The sequence below is a fragment of the Haematobia irritans genome, chromosome 5 (assembly GCF_050003625.1).
Source record: "Haematobia irritans isolate KBUSLIRL chromosome 5, ASM5000362v1, whole genome shotgun sequence".
Lineage (NCBI taxonomy): Eukaryota > Metazoa > Arthropoda > Insecta > Diptera > Muscidae > Haematobia > Haematobia irritans.
This window is the reverse complement of record NC_134401.1, coordinates 41,463,000-41,484,982: the sequence shown is the minus strand read 5'-3', so window position 1 is coordinate 41,484,982 and position 21,983 is coordinate 41,463,000. Positions and strand designations below refer to the sequence as shown.

The window sequence follows — 21,983 nt, the reverse complement described above, 5'->3', positions numbered from 1 at the left end:
TTAAGTCCGAAGGCATAATCGATACTGCTGCATGTTTATGGGATCGGTAACACATTTTTCGATTATTTAGTCATTAACGAATTCTCGTATCGATTGGACACACTGTAAGATTCTTTCCAAACACAGATATTCCGTCCGGAAAAACTTGTAGTCTTTAAGACGCATTACTCAAAATAACAACCTGGTAAAATTATTTAAAAAAATCAGCCTTTTTTTAATAATTAAAAAATTCAACGTTGTTGTTATTTTTTCCTTTAAAATAACTCCCACCGTCAGACGGGGCTGTAGATTTAGTTAGCACATACGGGTATGTAGATCTCCATTTAACGAGTTTTGAACTGAAAGTTTCCCCTAAACTGTTGCCACTTCATAAGCAATAAAAATAGGCGTGGAAACTCTTCTTCGTGATCAAATTGTTATAGGTAGGGTCAGAGAATGAAGCCGACCCATTTTTGTCGACCCATTGAAATCGGCGGCTTCATTCTCTGGGTAGGGTAGCACAAGCAAATGACCCATGTGAACACTAAGACACCGTTCACGTTATCAATTTGAACGTATACATTAATATAGGGCTGCCACATATTCACACAATACAGCAACCAGTGATGATTTGCCACTTTTACGGAATGTAACTTGGTAACTCTTTTATTATACCAGCTGTTTTTTGTATTCTTCATTATCTTTCTTCCACCCATATAATTTTTTATGAGAAAAAATTGTAAGTCAATATAAATAATACATTTTGATACGTGTCCTTTTCACAACAAAACATTTTAGGAATCTGTCATAACAGAAATTAAAAAATGAGCGATAAAGAGGAGAAACTTGGTGATACCATCAAAAACGATGTCGAAGAGATTACCGCAAAGGTCCCAGTTGATGGAACAAGTACCAGCGAAACCAATGATAAATGTCGTGAAATATCAACAAGAGAGGCATATTTTGCCAGTTTAAATGAGTGGGTTAAAAATGCGAATATTTCCCAGAATGCTATGGCCATGTTTCCCTGGTATCTAATGAGCAGTTATCCACAACTTTTCGCACAACAACCGCAATCTCAATTTAACAATTTTATGCCTGTCATGGGATTAAATATACCCCCAAATAACAATCCTCTAGCAGGTGGAGTAGCAGCAGGCCAAGTTCCAAATATCAATAATTTAAATGCTGCAATGGCTGGTGTGGGTGGTGGTGGTGGTTTTAATGGGTTTGGAGGCGGCTTCCGCATAATGAACGATCTTGCTCAAGCAGAAGTTATAAATCGAACTGGAGGCTATGAATATGTGTTGGCTCCATTTTGGAAAAGAGCCGTCGCCGAGCTAATCGATATGGTGATTATGCTTTTCTTGAAAATCGTTACAATATTTGTGATTACCAATGTGTTTGGTTTTAACATTATGCTGGACATGGATAAAGAGGTTTTAAATAAGGCCATGGAAAATGATGACTTTGCGAGTGCTCTAATATACTCTCTTGACTTCTTAGCTTTCTCCTCGGATTTATTGGCTTTTGAAGTAGCAACGAAATTATTTGTTTGCCTTTACGAAGCGGTTTTGACAATATTTTTGGATGGAGCCTCGTTGGGAAAACATGTCATGGGATTGAGCATCAAGTACTGTGAAGCTATGGTACAAATTCCACCAAACGGCCAAATACCCCCGCCAATGGGACCCCAAATACAATTAGGCTTCCAGACACCACGTGTACAAATGCGAGCTCTGCTATTCCCAGCCGAAACGCCCACATTTACAAGGGCTTTTGTGCGTGCTGTTGCCAAAAATCTTATTCTAAGTCTACTATTTCCCATGTTTTTCCTCATGATATTCTTTAAGAATAATCGTACCGCCTACGATATAATGACCAAAACTGTTGTGGTGGAAAACAACAGCAGCCAGCCTCCCATTCTAAGAAGACCACCCCAGGCTGCTCAACAATAACCGGCATTAACTCCTATTTATTTTTGATTTTGTTGATTTGTTTTTAATATTAAAAGAGTAGTGTTATCCTTTCAATAGACTAACTTGCCATAGAAATCTGCTACATACTTTTTATAGGCTCTGAGGGTGAATAAAGGCAACATATAATATATAAATTTTACGCTTTTCGTTCTTTAAATATGGTTTAGGGATTTCAAGGAACAAATTATTTTACTTGGACATTTTTCAAGGTTTGGGCAACAATGTTACCCTTTCCAGGCACACATAGTGGAGCTCCCTTATAACAGGCAACCAATTGGTCATTGGTTTTTAGGTCTGGAGCACAAGTTTCAAAAATTTTCTTTTTAGGATTCATTTGAGCATCGGGTTGGCGATTATAACCTAGAAGGAAAAATAAATTAATGGTGAACATGATGTTATGAGCAAATTGGCACAGATCTAGTATATACCTTCGCAGTGTACCAAATCCCCGGGTACTGCTCCTGCAGGTGGACTAAGGACTTCAACCTTGTCTGGAGTGGAGGCACACATTACCATGGCTTCGGAAGTAACCCCACGCATTTTTGCAGGTTTCAGATTACATAAAACGACAACCATTCTGTCTTTCATTTCCTCCAAAGGCACAAATTTTACCAATCCTGATACAACAGTACGAGGCTGTGGTTCACCGCAGTCGATCTTTTCCAGATATAAGCTATCTGCATCAGGATGTCTGCCAACTTCAACGATTTTACCCACCCGCATATCAAGTCTGCCAACGTCTATGGGCAACTCGGCAGATGCCGCAGCAGATGGGTTCGCTTCCTTTTTGGCTCCCTCCGCCTTCTCTTTTTTGGGTTTCTTGTCTTTAGCTGGTTTTTGTTCGGCATTAGTAGGAACCTGGGATGGAGTTTCTGTGCTAGATTTCACGTCGGTACACATGGAACGTATAGCACCAGGCACAGGAATTTGCTTCTTTCCATTCTTTGTTTCCAATGCAATTAACTGATTTCGGGCCATATCCACTTTTTTCCGAAGCGCTTCATTTTCTAGTACAAGCTCTTGTTTTTTACGTGCTATAAGCTCTCCACGTATCGCCTGGAGCTGTAAGGAATTTTTGACATACATATATCTCACATAACCACGCATTGAATTTACTTACCTCATTTTTTAGAGATTCTATCATATCCAAACTCCGTTTGTTGTTTTCAACCACTTGTTCTACAGTAACCATCTTGCTTTTGGATGCAAAACTTTTAAGATGAACCAAATCTGAGCGTAATAAAAAAATTGGCCTGGCAGCAAATAAGCGATTCATGTGTGTCAAATTAAATGTCAAATATCTATGACAATATTTAAACCCAGCGAACATATTAACCGGATTATGGTCATGATGTAATAACAAGGTGGCCATGCTTTCTCTTCAGAAAACAATTTTCTCTAAAAATATTTTCGTATATTCAGAAGTTTCACTTTTTCAAAATCTAAATCTCCTATTCAGATAAAAGTGACATTTCAAATGTAAAGGTGGGTATTAAGTTCGAGTTTAGCCGCTAAAATCGTCATTTTTTCACGATTATTTTTAAAAATCCATTTTAAAGCTGAGTACTATGTTCAGTTTTCAAGCTGAAAACCAGCTTATTTTCACGGTTACTTTTTAATCAATTAATTTCGAAATATTAAATGGATCGGAATCAATACATTGGATCTTTTCCATCCATAATTTGAAGAGACTTGATAAAAATATTATCGTCTTCATATATATTTTTGCACTTTTAATTTAGTGTTTTGGTGAAAAACTCGAACATAGTACTCACCTTAAAGGTGTGTACTATGTTCTGTTTTCGAGTTGAGAACCACTTTATTTTCGCGATTACTTTTCCTTAAATAATAAAAATTGTAAATGATAACAAACATATTCCCATAATATCTTGCCGAAATTTAGAGGAACAAGAAACTGTGCATCAATTGAATTAATTTATCTGCTTTATATTGAACTGTATTAATAAAGTAACCGCGAAAATTTCAACTCGAAAAGCGAACATAGTACTTACCTTAAGGAATACAAACATTGTGAAAATTTGCTTTGGAATATTCTCCACATAGTTATAATGAAATCTGCAACAAATATGTATAATTTTATAACTTTTTTATTGATTTAGTTTTCACTTTAGTGAAAATTAGCGGCTAAAGGTGAGTATTAAGTTCGAGTTTAGCCGCTAATTTTCACTAAAGTGAAAACTAAATGAGTAAAAAAGTTATAAAATTATACATATTTGTCGCAGATTTCATTATAACTTGATGGGGAATATCCCAAACCAAATTTTCACAAAGTTTATATTATATTCAAAAGCAAATTTTCACAATACAAACTTTGTGAAAATTTGCTTTTGGCTTTTCCCCATCAAGTTATAATAAAATTTGCAACAAATATGTATAATTTCATTCATTTTTCTTACTGATTTAGTTTTCACTTTAGCAATTTTAGCGGCTAAACTCGAACTTAATACTCACCTTAAAGCTGAGTACTATGTTCAGTTTTCAAGCTGAAAACCAGCTTATTTTCGTGGTTACTTTTTTTAATCAATAAAGGCCGGTACTATGTTCATTCTTGCGAAAAATGTTTATGGAAACCATTATTTCGCACATAGAAAACGGCGTTTTTTTAGGTAGCTTGGAGCGCTATTTAACAGGGAGCGATATTGGATTAAGTTGGTGGTGTTGCTTGTTTTTACAAAATAACATTTTATTTTTCCTTGGGCAATTGATCTGCTATTCCTTTGATCCTTTGTATAGTTTCGGAACAAAAATATAGTCCGTGTTTGATTTATAAACCCGCACAAATAGTTTTTAATAAATAAATTATTTCTTAATTCACATTGCAAATGGCGCCGTGCTATAAACGTCAGTTTTTCAACTCGAAAAAACAAAGTATCACAAATGGAAAAAATTTCGTAAATTTTTCGCATTTTTTGGTTTTGTATGGAGTTTCAACGCGAAAACCGAACAGAGTACCGGCCTTTAATTTCGAAATATTAAATGGTTCGCAATCAATACATTGGATCTTTTCCATCCATAAGGCCGGTATGCACCTCTAGCGAAAAATTTCATTCCCATAAGAAATGCATTGCTATTTATGCTAACGAAATTTTCGGTAGCGTTCAATTTCGTAAGCTGGTACGCACCTCTAATGAAAATAACAGGGTTGTCAAATCATATTTTGGCAGCAAACTTTTAATTTATTACAATCATTGTGTGCGTAAAAGTTTTAAAAGGTCTGTAAATAATAAACAATTTATTTAAGGAATATTTGGAACATATATTAACAATTTTTAAAAGCGATTAGCTGGTTTAAAATTTGTGTACACAGCCCTGTTTTTTTGTTGTAGACTTAAATAAATTTTTGCTACCGAAAATTTCGCTAGAGGTGCATACCGGCCTTAAGGTGAGTACTATGTTCGAGTTGTAGATGTAAATTTCATGCAAAAATTGGATTCATCTTGGCCACATATTGTAAGATTCTTTACAAACATCGACATTCCGTCCGGAATACCTGATAGTCTGTAAAGCGCATTACAGTGTGTCGCATCGATACGACTTGTCGGCGATGACTAAATAATCGGTTAATGTGTTATCGATACCATAAACACGCAGCAGTATCGATTATGCCTTCGGACTTAACTTATAATGTGCACAATATATGGGATTTGTTCGACACGAGCACTGTCGCCCGGAATAACTGATAGTCTGTAAAGCGCATAATGCGCCGTGCAATTTATCCGGACGACAGTGCTCAGATATATCCAAGATATTGGCCACATTATAAGTTATGCCCGACAGCATAATCGACGGTGTAGGTGGCAAACATATCCCAGATATTGGCCACATAATAAGTTATGCTCGAGGAAATAATCTATATTGAAGGTTGTTTATGGAATCAATAACACATTTATCGATATTTTGCTACGTCCGGCAATTCTTAGTGGTCGGCCACACTGTAAGGTTCTTTACATACACAGACATTCCGGCCGGAAAAACTTATAATCTGGACAGCACATTTGTCTTCGAAAATAACTTAGAATGTGGCCAATACGTATGGATAAACTTATATTTGAAAGGCACGTAAACTACGTCACTTTACTGTACCTCTTCTCGTCTAAACGAATCATTAATATATGTGACTTTTCGATTACTGATAACTGCGATTTGTGTAGAGAAAAAAATCGATTATTAGTTTAAAATCAAAATCGCCCTTCGATATAAACGACTAGGATTCGATTCACCCATCCGATACACACACACTACATAGATCAAATCACCAGCGTCATTAATAGCAGCAGAAAATTTTTTTGGGTGTGTATTTTAAATTAGAAAGAAATTAAACGAGTACTAATAAACGCTTTTGCCGTAAAAACTAATAAAGCTAACAACTAACTAATCTATATAGTGCACTTAGTTTAACAGGAAAAAGGTAAATGTAATAACTTGTAGTCATTTGTGTTGTGCAAAAAAAAAAATGTGTGAGGACAAATGTCCTTCTAATCCTTCCCAAATACCCCTGCCATTTTGTTATTCATGATTAAACTTGTAAAAGTTCTATAAATAATCATGAAATTGCAAGTGAATGCTTTCAAAATTAGGATATACGCATTTGCGCGTATGTTTTCTTTTTCAGAATGAATGTTCTGTCATATATCATTCTCCTGCCTTTCCCACTGACCAACCAACCACCTAATACTTTATCCATTTGATCTATGGTATTCCTTTCTGGTCTCCATGTCCAAGATAATCCTTTAAGAGGAAAAAAAAATGCTTAGTAAAATCATTTCTTTTGTTTTGTACATTTTGATTGTGTTTGCCACTCCCACTAGGGCCATAGAAAATTAAACCCCTCGCCCACGACAGATAGAAGGAAATCGAAAATTGTTGTTTGTGTAGATAGAAAATGAGAAAGGGAGGGGGTTAATGCTAGTGGTGGGCCTTTTAATCGATTCATTTTAATATTGAATGTTGGCATGGTGCAAAGTAAACAAAAATTCCCCAAAAAAATATGCCTGTTCTTTTCACAACTCTCAGATGGAATTGTCCATTTTTCCCCCAAAACACTACAACTCAAGATATTAATATCAATAACTTGTACCTTTTTGTATATATGTATGTATATATATGTGTGTGTGTGTTAAGTCCCCCGAGAGATACCCCTGTGTGTGGCCTCGATGTCTGGCGGTGTTGCTTCTTTTATTGTGGCTGTTAGCTGAGCTGCTCTTCTTCCGCTGTAATTGCTACTATTTATAGTATTATTTTGCCAAAGCGTAGATTGTATATACACACATAGTAGTACATACACAAACACATATCATCTTATATTGTGTATGCATCGGCCTTAGTTTGCTTTCTATATTAAAGAGATCCTTTGTAATGCGTTTGCGATGTTTAATGCTCTAAATTAATTTGTTTCTAGAGAGTCATTGTCTTGTAATTACAATTTTTATTTTGCACTCAACTCTGTGTGAATCATTTCACAGGGATTAGTCAATCAAATGGGATTGGCAAGATTAATAAGTTTTTGCTACTTTTGGTTGTGCAGAATCTTTGCTAATCGCAATTAAAATTTCATGAATGAAATATCCCTGGTAGCTACTAGGCCAATAGCAAACCAAAATAATATAACTATAAAACTTGAAAATTAATGGGGAAAACTTTGGCATTTTTTTTGACTCAAAAGTTAGATTTCCAACTGTCATATGCATTTATATGCGTAATGGTTTATGTAGCAGGTTGAAAAGGTTGTTGGCTAACCTTGGTGGTTCTAACTGTGACTTTAGAATATTTTTGGTCTTGAAGGTTGTGTATAATTATCCACAATTGTACACTTTTTTATAACAGGGACAATTTACTTCATTTTGTAAGAATAACTAATTAAAAGTGCAAATGGTTGTTGCAAATATATATCCTTTAGAGAGCCATTGTAGACATTAAATGATAAAAGCTTAAATCATGCATCTGACTTTCAAGGAGGTGCAAAGTAAAAATAGTTTTTATACCTTAAGCCTAGTACTAAGATCACGTTTTCGCACGAAAAACTATTATACTCCATATAAAAAACGTTAGCGTGGAATAAATGCGAAATCTTTGCTTTGCTCATTTTTAAACACATATTTAAACAACCCTGGATGTTTCGCAAAAATAGGCAGGCATATTATTTCGCATAAATAAGTTAACATCCCTGCGTTTGAGACCCTATTTACGGAGATAGATGAAGATATTCGTTTTTCGCAGAAACGAACTTAGTACTAAGCATTAACAACTACTGTTGTATAGGGTATAATAAGTTTGCGCATATGTAACACCAAGAAGGACCTGTCTGAGATCCATCGTTTAGTATACCGACCGTATTAGAATTAAATTCTGAGTCGATTTAGTGATGTCCGTCTGTCCCTGTATTTTTGTATGCAAAGTACAGCTCGCAGTTTAAGCCCGATCATCCTCAAATTTGTCATAGGGTGTTACTTCGGCTCAAAGCCAATCGCTATTGTTTTTGAAAGAACTCGGTTCAGATTTAGTTATAGCTGTCATATATGTAGGGTAAGTGCAGCAAATGTGGTATAGGCTGGTAATGTGGTATAGTAGCTTTTTTTCTATCTAAGAACATACGAATAACTAAACCAAGCTGAATAGATTGTGGCTGTCAAAAAATGAAGCAATCAAAGATCAATTTGATTTTTGCAACTCTTTCTTTATGCCAGTTGAAAGAATTCATATTTACCGTGCTCGAAGGTTTTTTTTTTGGTGGATGTTAATCATTTCGTTTTGTGTGAAGATATATTTTAAATTTATTAATTTTCGGATGTAAATAACTGACTAGTACTAAATAAGCATAAAGTTTATGCAATTGCGATACACATATTGCATTTATTTTTTTTACAAAAAAATTTACATTATGGTGTACCACATTACCTGCACATTTTATGAATTTGTGCTTATTGTCTTTTTTAATGAATTCGCAAATATATCCGAAATTATGGGTTTCTTATTTTTCGCACATAGTTGCGTGGATGGCTAACACTAGTAAAATGAATGTGGTAAAATCTTAGCCTCGTCGAAGAAAAACAAAAAATTTGGCTTTCGAAAAACAAATGGGTATACCACTTTTGCTGCACTTACCCTATATTTATTTATTTATTCTTTTTTCATGATCTGGTCATCGTTGACGTATTTACCAAACGATCTCCTACAAATTTCGTATATCCTAATGTTTTGTGAGTTCCGTAAAACCTGAAAAATATCAGCCAAATCGGTTATTGCTCCCATATATATCATTCTCCGATATTCACTTATATGGCCCCAGAGGCTAGAGTTTTACAATTAATCAGGCATGCCAAATTTGGTTGAAATCACTTGAGATTTAGATATAACTTCTGTATATATCTTTCGTACGATATGGACTTATATGGCCTCAGAAGACATAGTTTTGCCCTGATTTGCTTCAAATTTTGCACAAGGAGTACAATTAATAGTATCGCCAGACAGGCCAAATTTTATTTTAAATCGGTTCAAGTTTAGATATAGCTCCCACGTATATGTACCTTCGTATGGTAGAAGAAATTGGCCATATCGAACCACTTTTAGGTATAGCTCCTCATGTAAACCGACACCTAGATTTGGCTTACGGAGCAAATTGTATTCGATGTGATCTCTAACAACCATGTAGAAATGGGTCCATATCGGCTCCCATATAAATAGATCCAGAGATTTGGCTTGCATAATCTCTGGGAGGGGCAAATTTCATTCGATCCGGTTGAAATTTGATACGTGGTATTAGTATACTTCCTCTAATCACCACTCAAAACATGGTTCATAGCCCAGATTTGATTTTCGGAGCTTCCGGTTGAAATTTTGGTACGTGATGTCCAATATATGGCCGTTAACCATCATGCAAAAGTTTGCTTATACCACAGCAAATTTGATTCGATGTGATTTCTACAACCATGCAAAAATTGATCCATAATTATATATAGCTCCCATATAAAGCGATCCCCAGATTAGGCTTGCGGAGTCCCTGGGAGGGGCAAATTTGGTCCATTGTTATATATAGCCTACATATAAACCCATTCCCAGATTTGATTTCCGGAGCTTCCTGTTGAAATTTTGGTACGTGATGTCAATATATGGCATTTAACCATTATGCAAAAATTTGTTCATATCGGTAGATAATTATAACATATATATAGTCCACGATATAAACCGTTGCCCAGATTTTACTACTTGAGCCTTCAGGAAAAGCAAATTTTAAGCTATCCGATTGAAATTTGGTACGTGATGTCAGCATATGCTTTCTACTAATAACGCTAAAATTATACTATATAGCTCCCCTATAAATTGATCCCCAAAGTTAGGTTGGGTTAGGTGGCAGCCCGATGACTATTCAGTCCATTGTGATACCGCAGCGGTGAACTTCTCTTATATCACTGAGTGCTGCCCGATTCCATGTTAAGCTCAATGACAAGGGACCTCCTTTTTATAGCTGAGTCCGAACGGCGTTCCACATTGCAGTGAAACCACTTAGAGAAGCTTTGAAATAGAGGTGTGCAGGTGAGTAATATTTTACTCACGCTCACGCACTCTCACGGCGGAAAAATCTCACTCACGCACGATATTGTTTGGTAGGACTCATGCTCACGCACACTTACGAAAAGAAAATTTGCTCGAAATGTCGTGAAAAATACCGTGACTTACGAAAAATATCGTGACTCACGAAAAATTTTATGACTAATTTACCTTAGAGACGTGTTTGAAAACATGAGCATGATTAAAATCGAGAGCGTTATTAAACTCTTAACATCCCAGGTGTCACTAAAATTGTAAATGAATTCATCTCGTAAGCGTTTTATGTCCGTGGGCGGGATTTTTTTCGTGAGCCTATTTTTCCGAATTTCGTTACTCACGCACACTCATGAAGATATTATTTTCGTGACTCACGCACGACTTTTGGTTTGAAAATCACGCACACTCACGCCGTTGCCATCACCGTTGTCAATTTCGTGTCACGCGCACTTCTCTACTTCGAAACACTCAGAAATGTCACCAGCATTACTGGGGTGGGGTAATCCACCGTTGAAAAACTTTTTGGTGTTCGGTCGAAGCAGTAATCGAACCCACGACCTTGTGTATGCAAGGCGGGCATGCTAACCATTGCACCACGGTGGCTGCCGTGGTGGTTGATCCCCAAAATTAGACTTCTGAAGCCTCATGGAAGAACAAATTTCAACCGATTGGTAGTGGATATAGTAAAAAAAGGCCAAAGTTTCATTCCAAATTACTTGGAATTTTGTACAATGTATGCCAAATAGGCTTAAAATCGGTTCAGATTCTGACATAGCTCTCAAATATATTTTGCTCGATATTCACTGTTAGAAAAGCACAACCGAATGATTTCAGTGGACACGATGGTCACGCATATTTTGTATGCATTTGCCACATTAATTAAATGTATGTATGTAAAGTAAATAGCTTAGATAAAACAAGTATATACGTCCGTAAGTTCGCCCAGGCCGAATCTTATGTACCCTCCACCATGGATTGCATAGAAACTTGTACTAAAGACTGTCATCCACAATCGAATTATTTGGGTTACGGTAACACTTGCAAGGTATATTCTTAACACTGTCTTCTCATAGTCCATAGTCTAGTCCATACGGGGTATATATTAAACAAAAAAAGGCCGATTAACTATGTATATAATTCAGTTTGACAAAATTTTCTATAGAAATAAAATCTTGACAAAATTTTGTATAGTAACAGGTTGGCTGATAAGTCCCCGGTCTAACAAAGAAAAACACATTTTTTTTTATCAAAATTCGTTTTTATTATTCAACATAGTTCCCTTCAAGAGCGATACAACGATTATAATGGAGCCATGTTTCATCCATTGTCACATATCGACGGTAAAACTCGGGTGTATTACGAGTTAACAGCTGCAAACACCGCTCAGAATCATCAACACGTTGTTGTTTTTGGTTAAATGTGAGATCGCGCGGCACCCGTTTTGCACAGAGCTTCCTGCATATCAAAATATTGATGAACGTCTTTTGTGAAGCAACTTTTGTTTTTTTTTTTTAAATTTTTAAATAAAATTTTGACAAAATTTTCTATAGAAATAAAATTCTGACAAAATTTTCTATAGTAATAAAATTTTGACAAAATTTTCTATAGAAATAAAATTTTGGTAGATTATTTTTGGGGATCGACTATATAACTATAGACCGATTTGGACCAATTTTGGCATTGTTGTTAGCGGCCATATGAATCGGATGAATTTTGCTCATCCATGAGGCTCCGGAGGTCAAATCTGGGGATCGGTTAATATGAGGGCTATATATAATTATGGACCGATGTGAACCAAAGTTTGCGTGGTTGCACCTTTTCGTATATATGTATGTATATATGTGTGTGTGTGTTAAGAGACCATACACTAACACCATGTACCAAATTTCTGTCGGATCGGATGAATTTTGCTCCTCCAAGAGGTCTGAGCGTCGGTTTATATGAGGGCTATACGTAAAAGTGGTCCGATATGGCCCATTTGCAATACCATCCAACCTACATCAAAAACAACTACTTGTGCCAAGTTTCAAGTCCATAGCTTGTGTCGTTCGGAAGTTAGCATGATTTCAACAGATGGACGGACGGACATACATGCTTAGATCGACTCAGAATTTCACCACGACCCAGAATATATATACTTTATGGGGTGTTAGAGCAATATTTCGATATGTTACAAACTGAATGACAAAGTTAATATATACCCCCCCCCCCCCATCCTATGGTGGAGGGTATAAAAATGTGGTGCTCTTTAATTTCATAGGCTAATGGCCTTGGCAAAGATCACGTGCTCAATTTTGTTTTTTACATTTGTATGTATTTAATATTGATTTATAATCATTTTTGTATATATTTTTTCGTATTCTTTTTCTTTCTATTCCCATTGGCATTTAGCATCACAAAAATATATCAACGAATTTGTATGCACTACAATCCTACTTTGAAATAACCTCTCTTCCTCACATCCCCAAAATTACAAAAAAAAAACAATACTAAAAAAAACAAAATCAATCAACCAATCCTTCCTTTTCGCACATTCAACAAAAACAAAAAAGTAGATTATTACGAGTAAAATAAATTCATCTTTAATTAATTATTCTTAACTCTTCTAATCGCAACAATAACAACCCCTACTACCACGGCCACCTGTCGATTCAATTTTGCCTATAACATAATATTATTGTCATCATAGGACTATCAGAGACCGCCGTTATGGACGTGATGTCTTCTTCATTGCAACAGCAACGCATTATTGTGGAACAATTGAGACGAGAAGCATCTGTGGATCGTCAACCCATATCAGAATCATGTGCTGCCATGATGCGTTACATATCGCAACATGAGCAAGACGATTATCTATTGATTGGTTTTAGCAGTCAAAAAGTTAATCCCTTCCGTGAAAAATCCTCATGCAGTGTTCTATAAACTCTAAATTGAGAAAATACAAAACAAAACCTAAATGATGTTGGAGAGATGGTAATTAGCGATGACAATGACGACGATGATGATGATGATGATGACACAAAAGGTAAAGGCAATGTTATAATGGCTTTAATAATGATTCTGGAAACTCCTTCATTGCGAAGGCAAAAGGCAACGAACCAAAGAACAACAACAAAAAGGAGATGATTAATAGAAAATGATGCATATAACATAACAAGATCTATAAAAAGGATTATGCTAGATAGCGAATAACACTAAACAACAACAACAACACCACCACCTACACAGACAAACAAACAAACAAATAAAACGACTATTGGAAGTGAAGTTTTTCTTTTTTAAAGAGGTTTTGTGAAGAAGATGTTAACACAACAACACAATAACAATAGCAGTAACCACAACAATAACCGCAGTATATAATCGAAGAAAACTAGAGAATTTGAACAACTTTTCGGTTTTTGACAACACATCAAAATGGAGGAAACCATGGATAGCCAACAGTAACAACAAACATATTTTACGAAGGAATTATAAGGAATCATTATTATTATATAATATATCCTCGTATATATATACATACATATATCAGAATTATATACACATATATACTATCTATATATCTATCTATATATATTTATGATACTGAACAAACAAAACAAAAGAAAAAAAAAAAACAAAATAGAAGAGAAGAGAACAAGAACATATTTGAAGCTATTTATATTACAGAACAACAGACACTCCAAATGCTATACATAATAACACAACTATTATTATTATTATTGCTATAATTATTATTAAATATATTGTTTGTGTATCCCAAAGGAATAACAATTTGAAAAACAAAAAAAAACTAAACAGATAAAGGAAACGAACACCATTTTTCATCACATAAAATTAAATTCAAATCATTTAAATCGAAATTGTCCAAACATTCTCCTCTTGTGGATTCATTAAAATATGATCTCTTCTATTAATTTGTATTAGCCATTTCATTGTTATTCATACCATACTATATCTCTACCATCTATATACATAGCTATTACTATTTTTCACATCATTTATGTATTGTTTTGAAAAACCAAAAAAAAAAAAAATAATAATATTTGAAGAAAATGCATAAACCAAAAAAATACAAACTCAATAAACTCGAAAGTTCTCAGTAATACAAATTGAATACACAATCTCAATGATACTCCTAAACAATAATGAACAGGTCCCCTTTGAAGAACAAAACCCAACAACAAACAACTACAACAACCAAAAATATAATGGCATTGGATAAATGTCATAATAGAAATATATCCTCCTTGATTTTGTGATCAAGGACATTTTTTTTTTCTTTACACGACTTACTCACTCATTCAAACCCTGAGCAAACGTAACGTAAAAGCAAATTATAAACATATATATATTTTATTACAAACATAAAAAAAAACAAAAAAACTAAATATAAAAAAATTTAAAAATTAAATTACGAACAAAGAAAAAATATTCCAAGTTAATATTGAATGAAAGAAAATCTTATACCCCCCATATATACATATTTATTTAAACAAGCAACCAATTGAGCTATATAAAATAAATATGAAATACCAGAAAAAAAAACAAATTATTTAAACAAAAAAATTTACATTAAACCAAAATCTCCCATTATCCTCGAAAAAAAAAACCAAAACCAAAAAAGCTTAAAATAAAATGCAAAGCAACAAATAACATCAAACGTTTAAAAAATACTAACTAACCTATAATTATATTGATATAAATCAACATTTACATATATATACATATATATTTTTCTTCGTCCTTAATCATATTTAAAAAAAATCAAAAAAGATAAAAAACGTTAAAAAAGTTATTATATATCTATTCCATAAATTAGCTTAGAATAACAATTTTAATTCCTCCTCCTCTTACCATTAACCACCACCTCTTCTCTCATTCTCATGTCTCCCCAAATCAATATTTGGGGGGGGGGTTGGAGAGAACTACAATTCCATATTTTATTTTTTTTTGCCTTCAATTAATCGAAACAAGTTTAGAAAAATTCCAAATATCAAGAATAATATTTTAGCGCGCGTTTATAAAACAATTACATAAAATATATATATTTTGCTAGCTGCATTAAGCTTCAATTAATTAATGAAAATACTTTATTCTAGAGTAGCTACATTAAATAGTTTCAATTGTTAACAATATAAAAAAAAAAAAAAACAAACGAAAAAAATAAGCGAAGACATTTAAACAGACGAACATTGAAATTCTTAAAAAACAAAGGAAAAAATTTTTTATTACAGAACACGGTGACATATTATTATATAGATATATATTTAAAAAATATTTATATTTTTAAAAGCTAGCAATTGGTTTATATGATAAAAATATGATATTTAAACAATTAACTTTAAGTGCGTGATAGTAAATTTATTACAAATTTAATTTAGTTTTTTTTTTGGTCTAATCACCACAAGCGTGTTATTTGTCATGGGATGAATTGAAAACTCGAATATTAAATCTTTCAACGAATTAACGAAACTCATCACTTTTGCCCCATTTACGGCAAAAGTGAATTTTAATTATTCTTAAAATTTTAAAAGTTAAAAATTTCTCAAAAATCCGTGTTTTTTTTTTGATTTTTCGTAAAATCTACGTTGAATTAGATATTTTCAATTCATAAAATTGTTCAGTATTTTAATTTTTTTTCAAAACGGCAAAAGTCAATTTCGAAATTTTATTTAAAATAAAAATAAAATAAAAAGGCGATTTGTCAAATTTTTCTTGCGTCCAATTTTATCGATTTTTAAAAAATCTGAGTTTTTTTTTAATTTTTCGCAAAATATACTTTGGATATTTTAAAAAGACGACTTTTTACATTTTTGTAAAATTGATACCTATCTTCACATAAAATTTAAAATTAAATTTTCTAAACCGGCAAAAGCCAATTGTGATTAAGAGAATATTATTGATTTTTTCCCAAAAATTTTAAAAGGTAACAAGGCGATTTGTTAATTTTTCCTAAGGTCAACTTGGATTTGTCAAATTTTTCTTGCGGTCAATTTGATCGATTTTTCAATAATCCTAGTTTTTGTTTCTTTCACAAAATCCACATTGATTTTTTTCTAAATTGGATATTCATAACAGAAAAAGTCAATTTCGATTAATATAATTTTGATTTTCCAAAAATTTCAAAATGTAAAAAGCCGATTTGTCTTAGCGTCAACTTAATATATTTTTCAAAATTCAACTTTTTTTTTATTTTTTGCAAAACATATTTTAATTATAGAAAATAATTAAATTCAAAAACTTTACCTAAATAAAAAATGTACTTACCCACAGTATATTTGGCTCCCCAGCCTTTTATAAATCGGTTCCCAGCTAAAATAAAAGTACTTTCCATTCATAAGACGAATTTGGCTTTTAGGTCCCCATGACAAACTTTACATGCCATTTGTAAACCCTATCTGATTGCAAAGACTAAATGAATTTATTTTTTTTAGGTTAGGTCTTTGTATGATGGATATAATAACAGCAACAACAAATATTTTACCGTTTTGGCCCAATGATTTCAAAAATTGTTCACCAATCCACATAATTTTTAAAGTAAAGCATAGCATTAACCAAAGTCTAGTTGTTTGGCTTCTGATGGAAAAATTCTGTTATGACAGTAGTGCTGTCCTTGTCCTATCAGTTGAGTGCAAAATATAGAAAATAGAAATCGGGAAAAAATGGGAAAATCGACTTTTTCAAACGTCTTTCGATTCCATCTAAATGTCTTTTCGCATCCCTTGTGACCTTAGGGAAAAGAAGTTTATTTTTCGATTTTTTTTTAATTTAAGCAGAAGCAGAGGATTTTTTTTAATTTGAAAATGTTTTCTTTCGACTTTGGTCAATGTAGTTTTTTCACCTTTTTGCGACGTTTACAAGATCGACTTTTGCGATAAGACGAATTTTTACATCGAAACTTTAAATTTTTTTTGAAGATTTTTCATCAAATCACATGGTACGTGTATCAATTCAAATTTGACTCTTCGATTTTTTTGACCACTAAGAAATCGCTTAATCGATTTTGACTAACATCAAAATCATCGGTTAGTATGTTTTAGACATACAAACAATACTCAAAAATCGACATTTGTTAAAAAATCGGAAAGTATAATTCGACTTTTTTGTAGTATGAATTTGACCAATCGACTTTGATATTTTTTACAAATCGATTTCAACATTGGATTAATAGGGTGATACTCAGTGAATCGTAGACGATATCATTTATTTGAAAAAATGATTAAACATGCGGAGAATAATATTTGAAAAATCTAAGAAAATTCGATTTTTTATAATTTTAAAAAAGTTGAATTTTCATAATTAAACAAATCAAAAAGTCGACTACCAAAAAGTCGGGAAGTCGAAAAATATGAATTTGACCAATCGACTTTGATATTTTTTACAAATCGATTTCAACATTGGATTAAAAGGGTGATACTCAGAGAATCGTAGACGATATCATTTATTTAAAAAAATGATTATACATGCGGAGAATAATATTTGAAAAATCCTAGAAAATTCGATTTAAAAAAAGTTGAATTTTCATAATCGAAATGTCGACTACCAAAAAGTCGGGAAGTCGAAAAATATTTTTTTTTTAAAGACCAACCCCCATATTCATAAAAGTTAAAGTAAACTTTAATCCTACTATTACCATACGAATTCTTTCCATAAACTGTCAGTAAATTATTATGAATATGGGCATAATTGAATATTGTAATACATTGTATATAAATGAAATAAAAAAAAAACTCGAAAAGTGTCATTTCCACATCTTTCAAAAGTCGAAATTTCATAATTTAAAAATGTCGAAAAGTCTTCCAAGCTTTCAAACGATCAAAAAAATTGGCTTTTCAAAATCTTGGACAAAGTCAAAAGGTCGAAAAGTCGATTTTTTGAATCTGATTGCAATGCCTAATCGATGTGACTCGATTTCAAACAATCCAAACGTCGATTTTTTGACAACAAATCGAAGGGCAGTAGTTTGTATAGGAAAACTATACCGTATTAGAATAAATGATTATACATGCGCGGAATAATATTTGAAAAATCCTAGAAAATTCGATTTTTTATAATTTAAAAAAAAGTTGAATTTTCATAATTAAAAAAATCGAAAAGTAGACTACCAAAAAGTCGGGAAGTCGAAAAATATTTTTTTTTAAGACTAAAACTCGAAAAGTGTCTTTTCCACATCTTTCAAAAGTCGAAATTTCATAATTTAAAAAAGTCGAAAAGTCTTTCAAGCTTTCAAACGATCAAAAAATGGGCTTTTCAAAATCTTAAAAAAGTCAATAGGTCGAAAAGTTAACTTTTCAAAATCTTGGGCAAAGTCAAAAGGTCGAAAAGTCGATTTTTTGAATCTGATTGCAATGTCTAATCGATGTGACTCGATTTCAAACAATCCAAACGTTGATTTTTTGACAACAAATCGAAGGGCAGTAGTTTGTATAGGAAAACTATACCGTAAAAGCCGTTTGCATTTTTAATGGCTAGCAAAAAAATCATACCTTAGGCACTATTCGGGGTTTATATAGGAAACCTTTACTCCTTCCAAGAAAAAGATGTACGCAAAGGTCACCATTTGCGTACCTAGTAGTAGTTGGGGCTAGTTGGCCATTAAACAAATTCGGTAGAATTTTTTTGGAGACTCGATCCTATCCTTAAAAAAAAACTATTTTATAGCTAATTTAGGTTAATAACAAATTGGAGATTGGAAAAGATTTCTGAAATATTGGGTAGATAAAATACCAAAATATATTTTTTATATACATATTTTTTTTGTAAGATCCTTAGTTCTTAAAATTAAAATCCTTTGAATTATTTTTATGGACGTGTGATGGTATTGCTTGCTTACATTTAATTTTCCATTATTGTGATTATAATAGGCTTCCATTTTACTATTATTACAAATCAAAGTGATATTTGTTTTCCATTAAAAAAAATATATATGAATTAATCCACTTTAGATTGAAGCCGATAACAACGAAATGACCTGTTAGCTTTTTTCTCTTCCCCCCTAATGAAAACTTAATAAAATTCCTAAACAAATTTATTCTCGACAAATGGCATTTATGACACCCTAATGAATACATTTCGGTTGGGATTTTGCTGTCGTGAGCAAACAGCAAAAGTTTAAACGAAATACCCTCATAAGGTTCTTAAAATGCTTATTTGCCAATAATAATAATTTCAAGGATTTTTATTAATCTTTTCAAAAATCCCAAAACACCTGTAATTAATGAAATAGAAATGAACGATGAAAAATACATAACGGTTGTATTGGAAATTGATGATCTCAAGGACCATTTAACGATAAAATGGACCATAAATATAGAATAAAAAAAATTAAATTGCAAGTACCTACATTAACCAATTGCAGCATTTTAAAAATATTTTTATAATTACGCTAAAAAAATATAATTTAATTTTTTGGTTATTATTTACTCGTCCATATATTACACAATCGCAAACTTTATAGGCATATGAATGTGAATAGAAGTTCTGGTCGCATAACATATTTGATATTTTGAAAATTTTCTCAATATTTTTATTAAAAACAAAACGTAAAAAAAACAACAATTAAATTACCAATAACCTAAACAATGAAGAACAAAAGGAATTATAAATTTCCTTGTTACAAAAAAAAAAACAAAGATTTATTATTACAAAAAATTTAAATTTCTCATAAAGCTTTTCTCTTAATATTTCAAAAGTACAACATACAAATATTATTATTAATAATAAATAAACAAATTCAACTACTCTACTATTACTTCAATAACAATAGCATTGCAAAATTTCTAAGATTTAAAACCACTATAAACCAAAACAAAACGATATCTAGGGGTTTTTAACCTAGCCTTGGAAATTTTGGCCTTTGCAACAATAACCACAAAAAATTAAAAAAAAGAAACAAAAAACAAAAAATAGAAACAAAATTTAAACGACAAATACAGATTTATTTTGTTTGGAATATTGTCGCATCGTCACAAATAACCTCTTGTTATAAAAATATAGACACAGAACAAATATCGAAGAATTAAAAAAGAAACAAAAAACATGTTAACTGTGACTTCTGGGGTGACACATACACACACTACTACTTCAGACTTTTTTTTTTTTTTGATTATTATGGAACACAAGAACAACAGAACCACCAAATAAAAACGCATCACATGAATACAATTCATAAATGAAATCAACCAAAAAACAAAATATCAACAAAAAAAGTTCGTTTGCTTGGAGAGATTTCAATAAAAAATCAATTTAGATGTGTTAACTTAGCGGGACACAGTAAAACCCCCTTAAAAACCAAAAACGAAAAAACCTAAACCAGTTAAATGGTTTATGTGTGTTTTATTTCCTAACCAAAATATACCATGAAAGCCCAATATAACAAAATATGTATATCTTGTATGTAAGATGGGCCATGTAAGTTTTTATTCAAAATTTTGAATTATTTTTTTGTAATTATCACATTTCCATCCCATACCCATCAAGTTGTTCGTTGTTGACGTTATGTTTATAAGTTTCCTCGTAATTGAGCTAATTTGGCAATGCATTAGCTGAGATGCTATTTGCATTCCCAAGTGAGCTCATAAATCCATAAAGCATTAAAATTCCACAGCATATCATTAGAGATTAGAAATATCATAGTAAGAAAAGTCAAGAAAGAAGGAGTATAACTCAGGTAAAGTTGGGAAGTCTTTGGGGATTCGAAGCACGGTTGCCACAGTTGGTAGAATTATACTAAATTTTGACATAAAATTTTGATAAAATTTTCTATAGAAATAACACTTTGACAAAATTTTCTATAGAAATAAAATTTTGACAAAATTTTCTATAGAAATAAAATTTTTACAAAATTTTCAATAGAAATAAAATTTTGACAAAATTTTCTATAGAAATAAAATTTTGACAAAATTTTCGATAGAAATAAAATTTTGACAAAATTTTCGATAGAAATAAAATTTTGACAAAATTTTCTATAGAAATAAAATTTTGACAAAATTTTCTATAGAAATAAAATTTTGACAAAATATTCTATAGAAATAAAATTTTAACAAAATATTCTATAGAAATAAAATTTTGACAAAATTTTCTATAGAAATAAAATTTTGACAAAATTTTCGATAGAAATAAAATTTTGACAAAATTTTCGATAGAAATAAAATTTTGACAAAATTTTCTATAGAAATAAAATTTTGACAAAATTTTCTATAGAAATAAAATTTTGACAAAATTTTCTATAGAAATAAAATTTTGACAAAATTTTCTATAGAAATAAAATTTTGACAAAATTTTCTATAGAAATAAAATTTTGACAAAATTTTCTATAAAAATAAAATTTTGACAAAATTTCCTTAAGAAATAACATTTTGACAAAATTTTCTATAGAAATAAAATTTTGACAAAATTTTCTATAGAAATAAAATTTTGACAAAATATTCTTTAGAAATAAAATTTTGACAAAATTTTCGATAG

The 21,983-nt window shown here is 31.9% G+C and overlaps 3 protein-coding genes across 5 annotated transcripts; 2 read left to right on the top strand and 1 right to left on the bottom strand.

Annotated features, from left to right (window-relative positions):
- The first annotated feature begins 567 nt into the window (after positions 1-567).
- Positions 568-2,092, top strand: LOC142241399 (uncharacterized). The gene is made up of 2 exons (XM_075313164.1): positions 568-718; positions 778-2,092. Exon 2 carries the CDS (start codon positions 804-806, stop codon positions 1,935-1,937), a length of 1,134 nt encoding a protein of 377 aa, XP_075169279.1. The 5' UTR covers positions 568-718; positions 778-803; the 3' UTR covers positions 1,938-2,092.
- AIMP1 (aaRS-interacting multifunctional protein 1) lies at positions 2,089-3,261 on the bottom strand. The gene is made up of 3 exons (XM_075313165.1): positions 3,079-3,261; positions 2,387-3,020; positions 2,089-2,318 (listed from the first exon to the last, which is right to left on the bottom strand). Exons 1-3 carry the CDS (start codon positions 3,232-3,234, stop codon positions 2,143-2,145), a joined length of 966 nt encoding a protein of 321 aa, XP_075169280.1. The 5' UTR covers positions 3,235-3,261; the 3' UTR covers positions 2,089-2,142.
- A 2,890-nt stretch (positions 3,262-6,151) lies between these two features.
- On the top strand, positions 6,152-20,825 carry LOC142240900 (guanine nucleotide-binding protein subunit gamma-1). 3 transcript variants are annotated; one of them, XM_075312652.1, is made up of 3 exons: positions 6,255-6,269; positions 6,340-6,387; positions 13,210-20,825. In XM_075312652.1, the coding sequence occupies exon 3, from the start codon at positions 13,230-13,232 to the stop codon at positions 13,440-13,442; it is 213 nt and encodes a 70-aa protein (XP_075168767.1). In that variant the 5' UTR covers positions 6,255-6,269; positions 6,340-6,387; positions 13,210-13,229; the 3' UTR covers positions 13,443-20,825. The 3 variants fall into 3 exon arrangements, with proteins under 3 accessions (XP_075168765.1, XP_075168766.1, XP_075168767.1); XM_075312650.1 differs by lacking the exon at positions 6,340-6,387 and having other exon boundaries at positions 6,152-6,269; XM_075312651.1 differs by having other exon boundaries at positions 6,233-6,387.
- Positions 20,826-21,983: the final 1,158 nt, after the last annotated feature.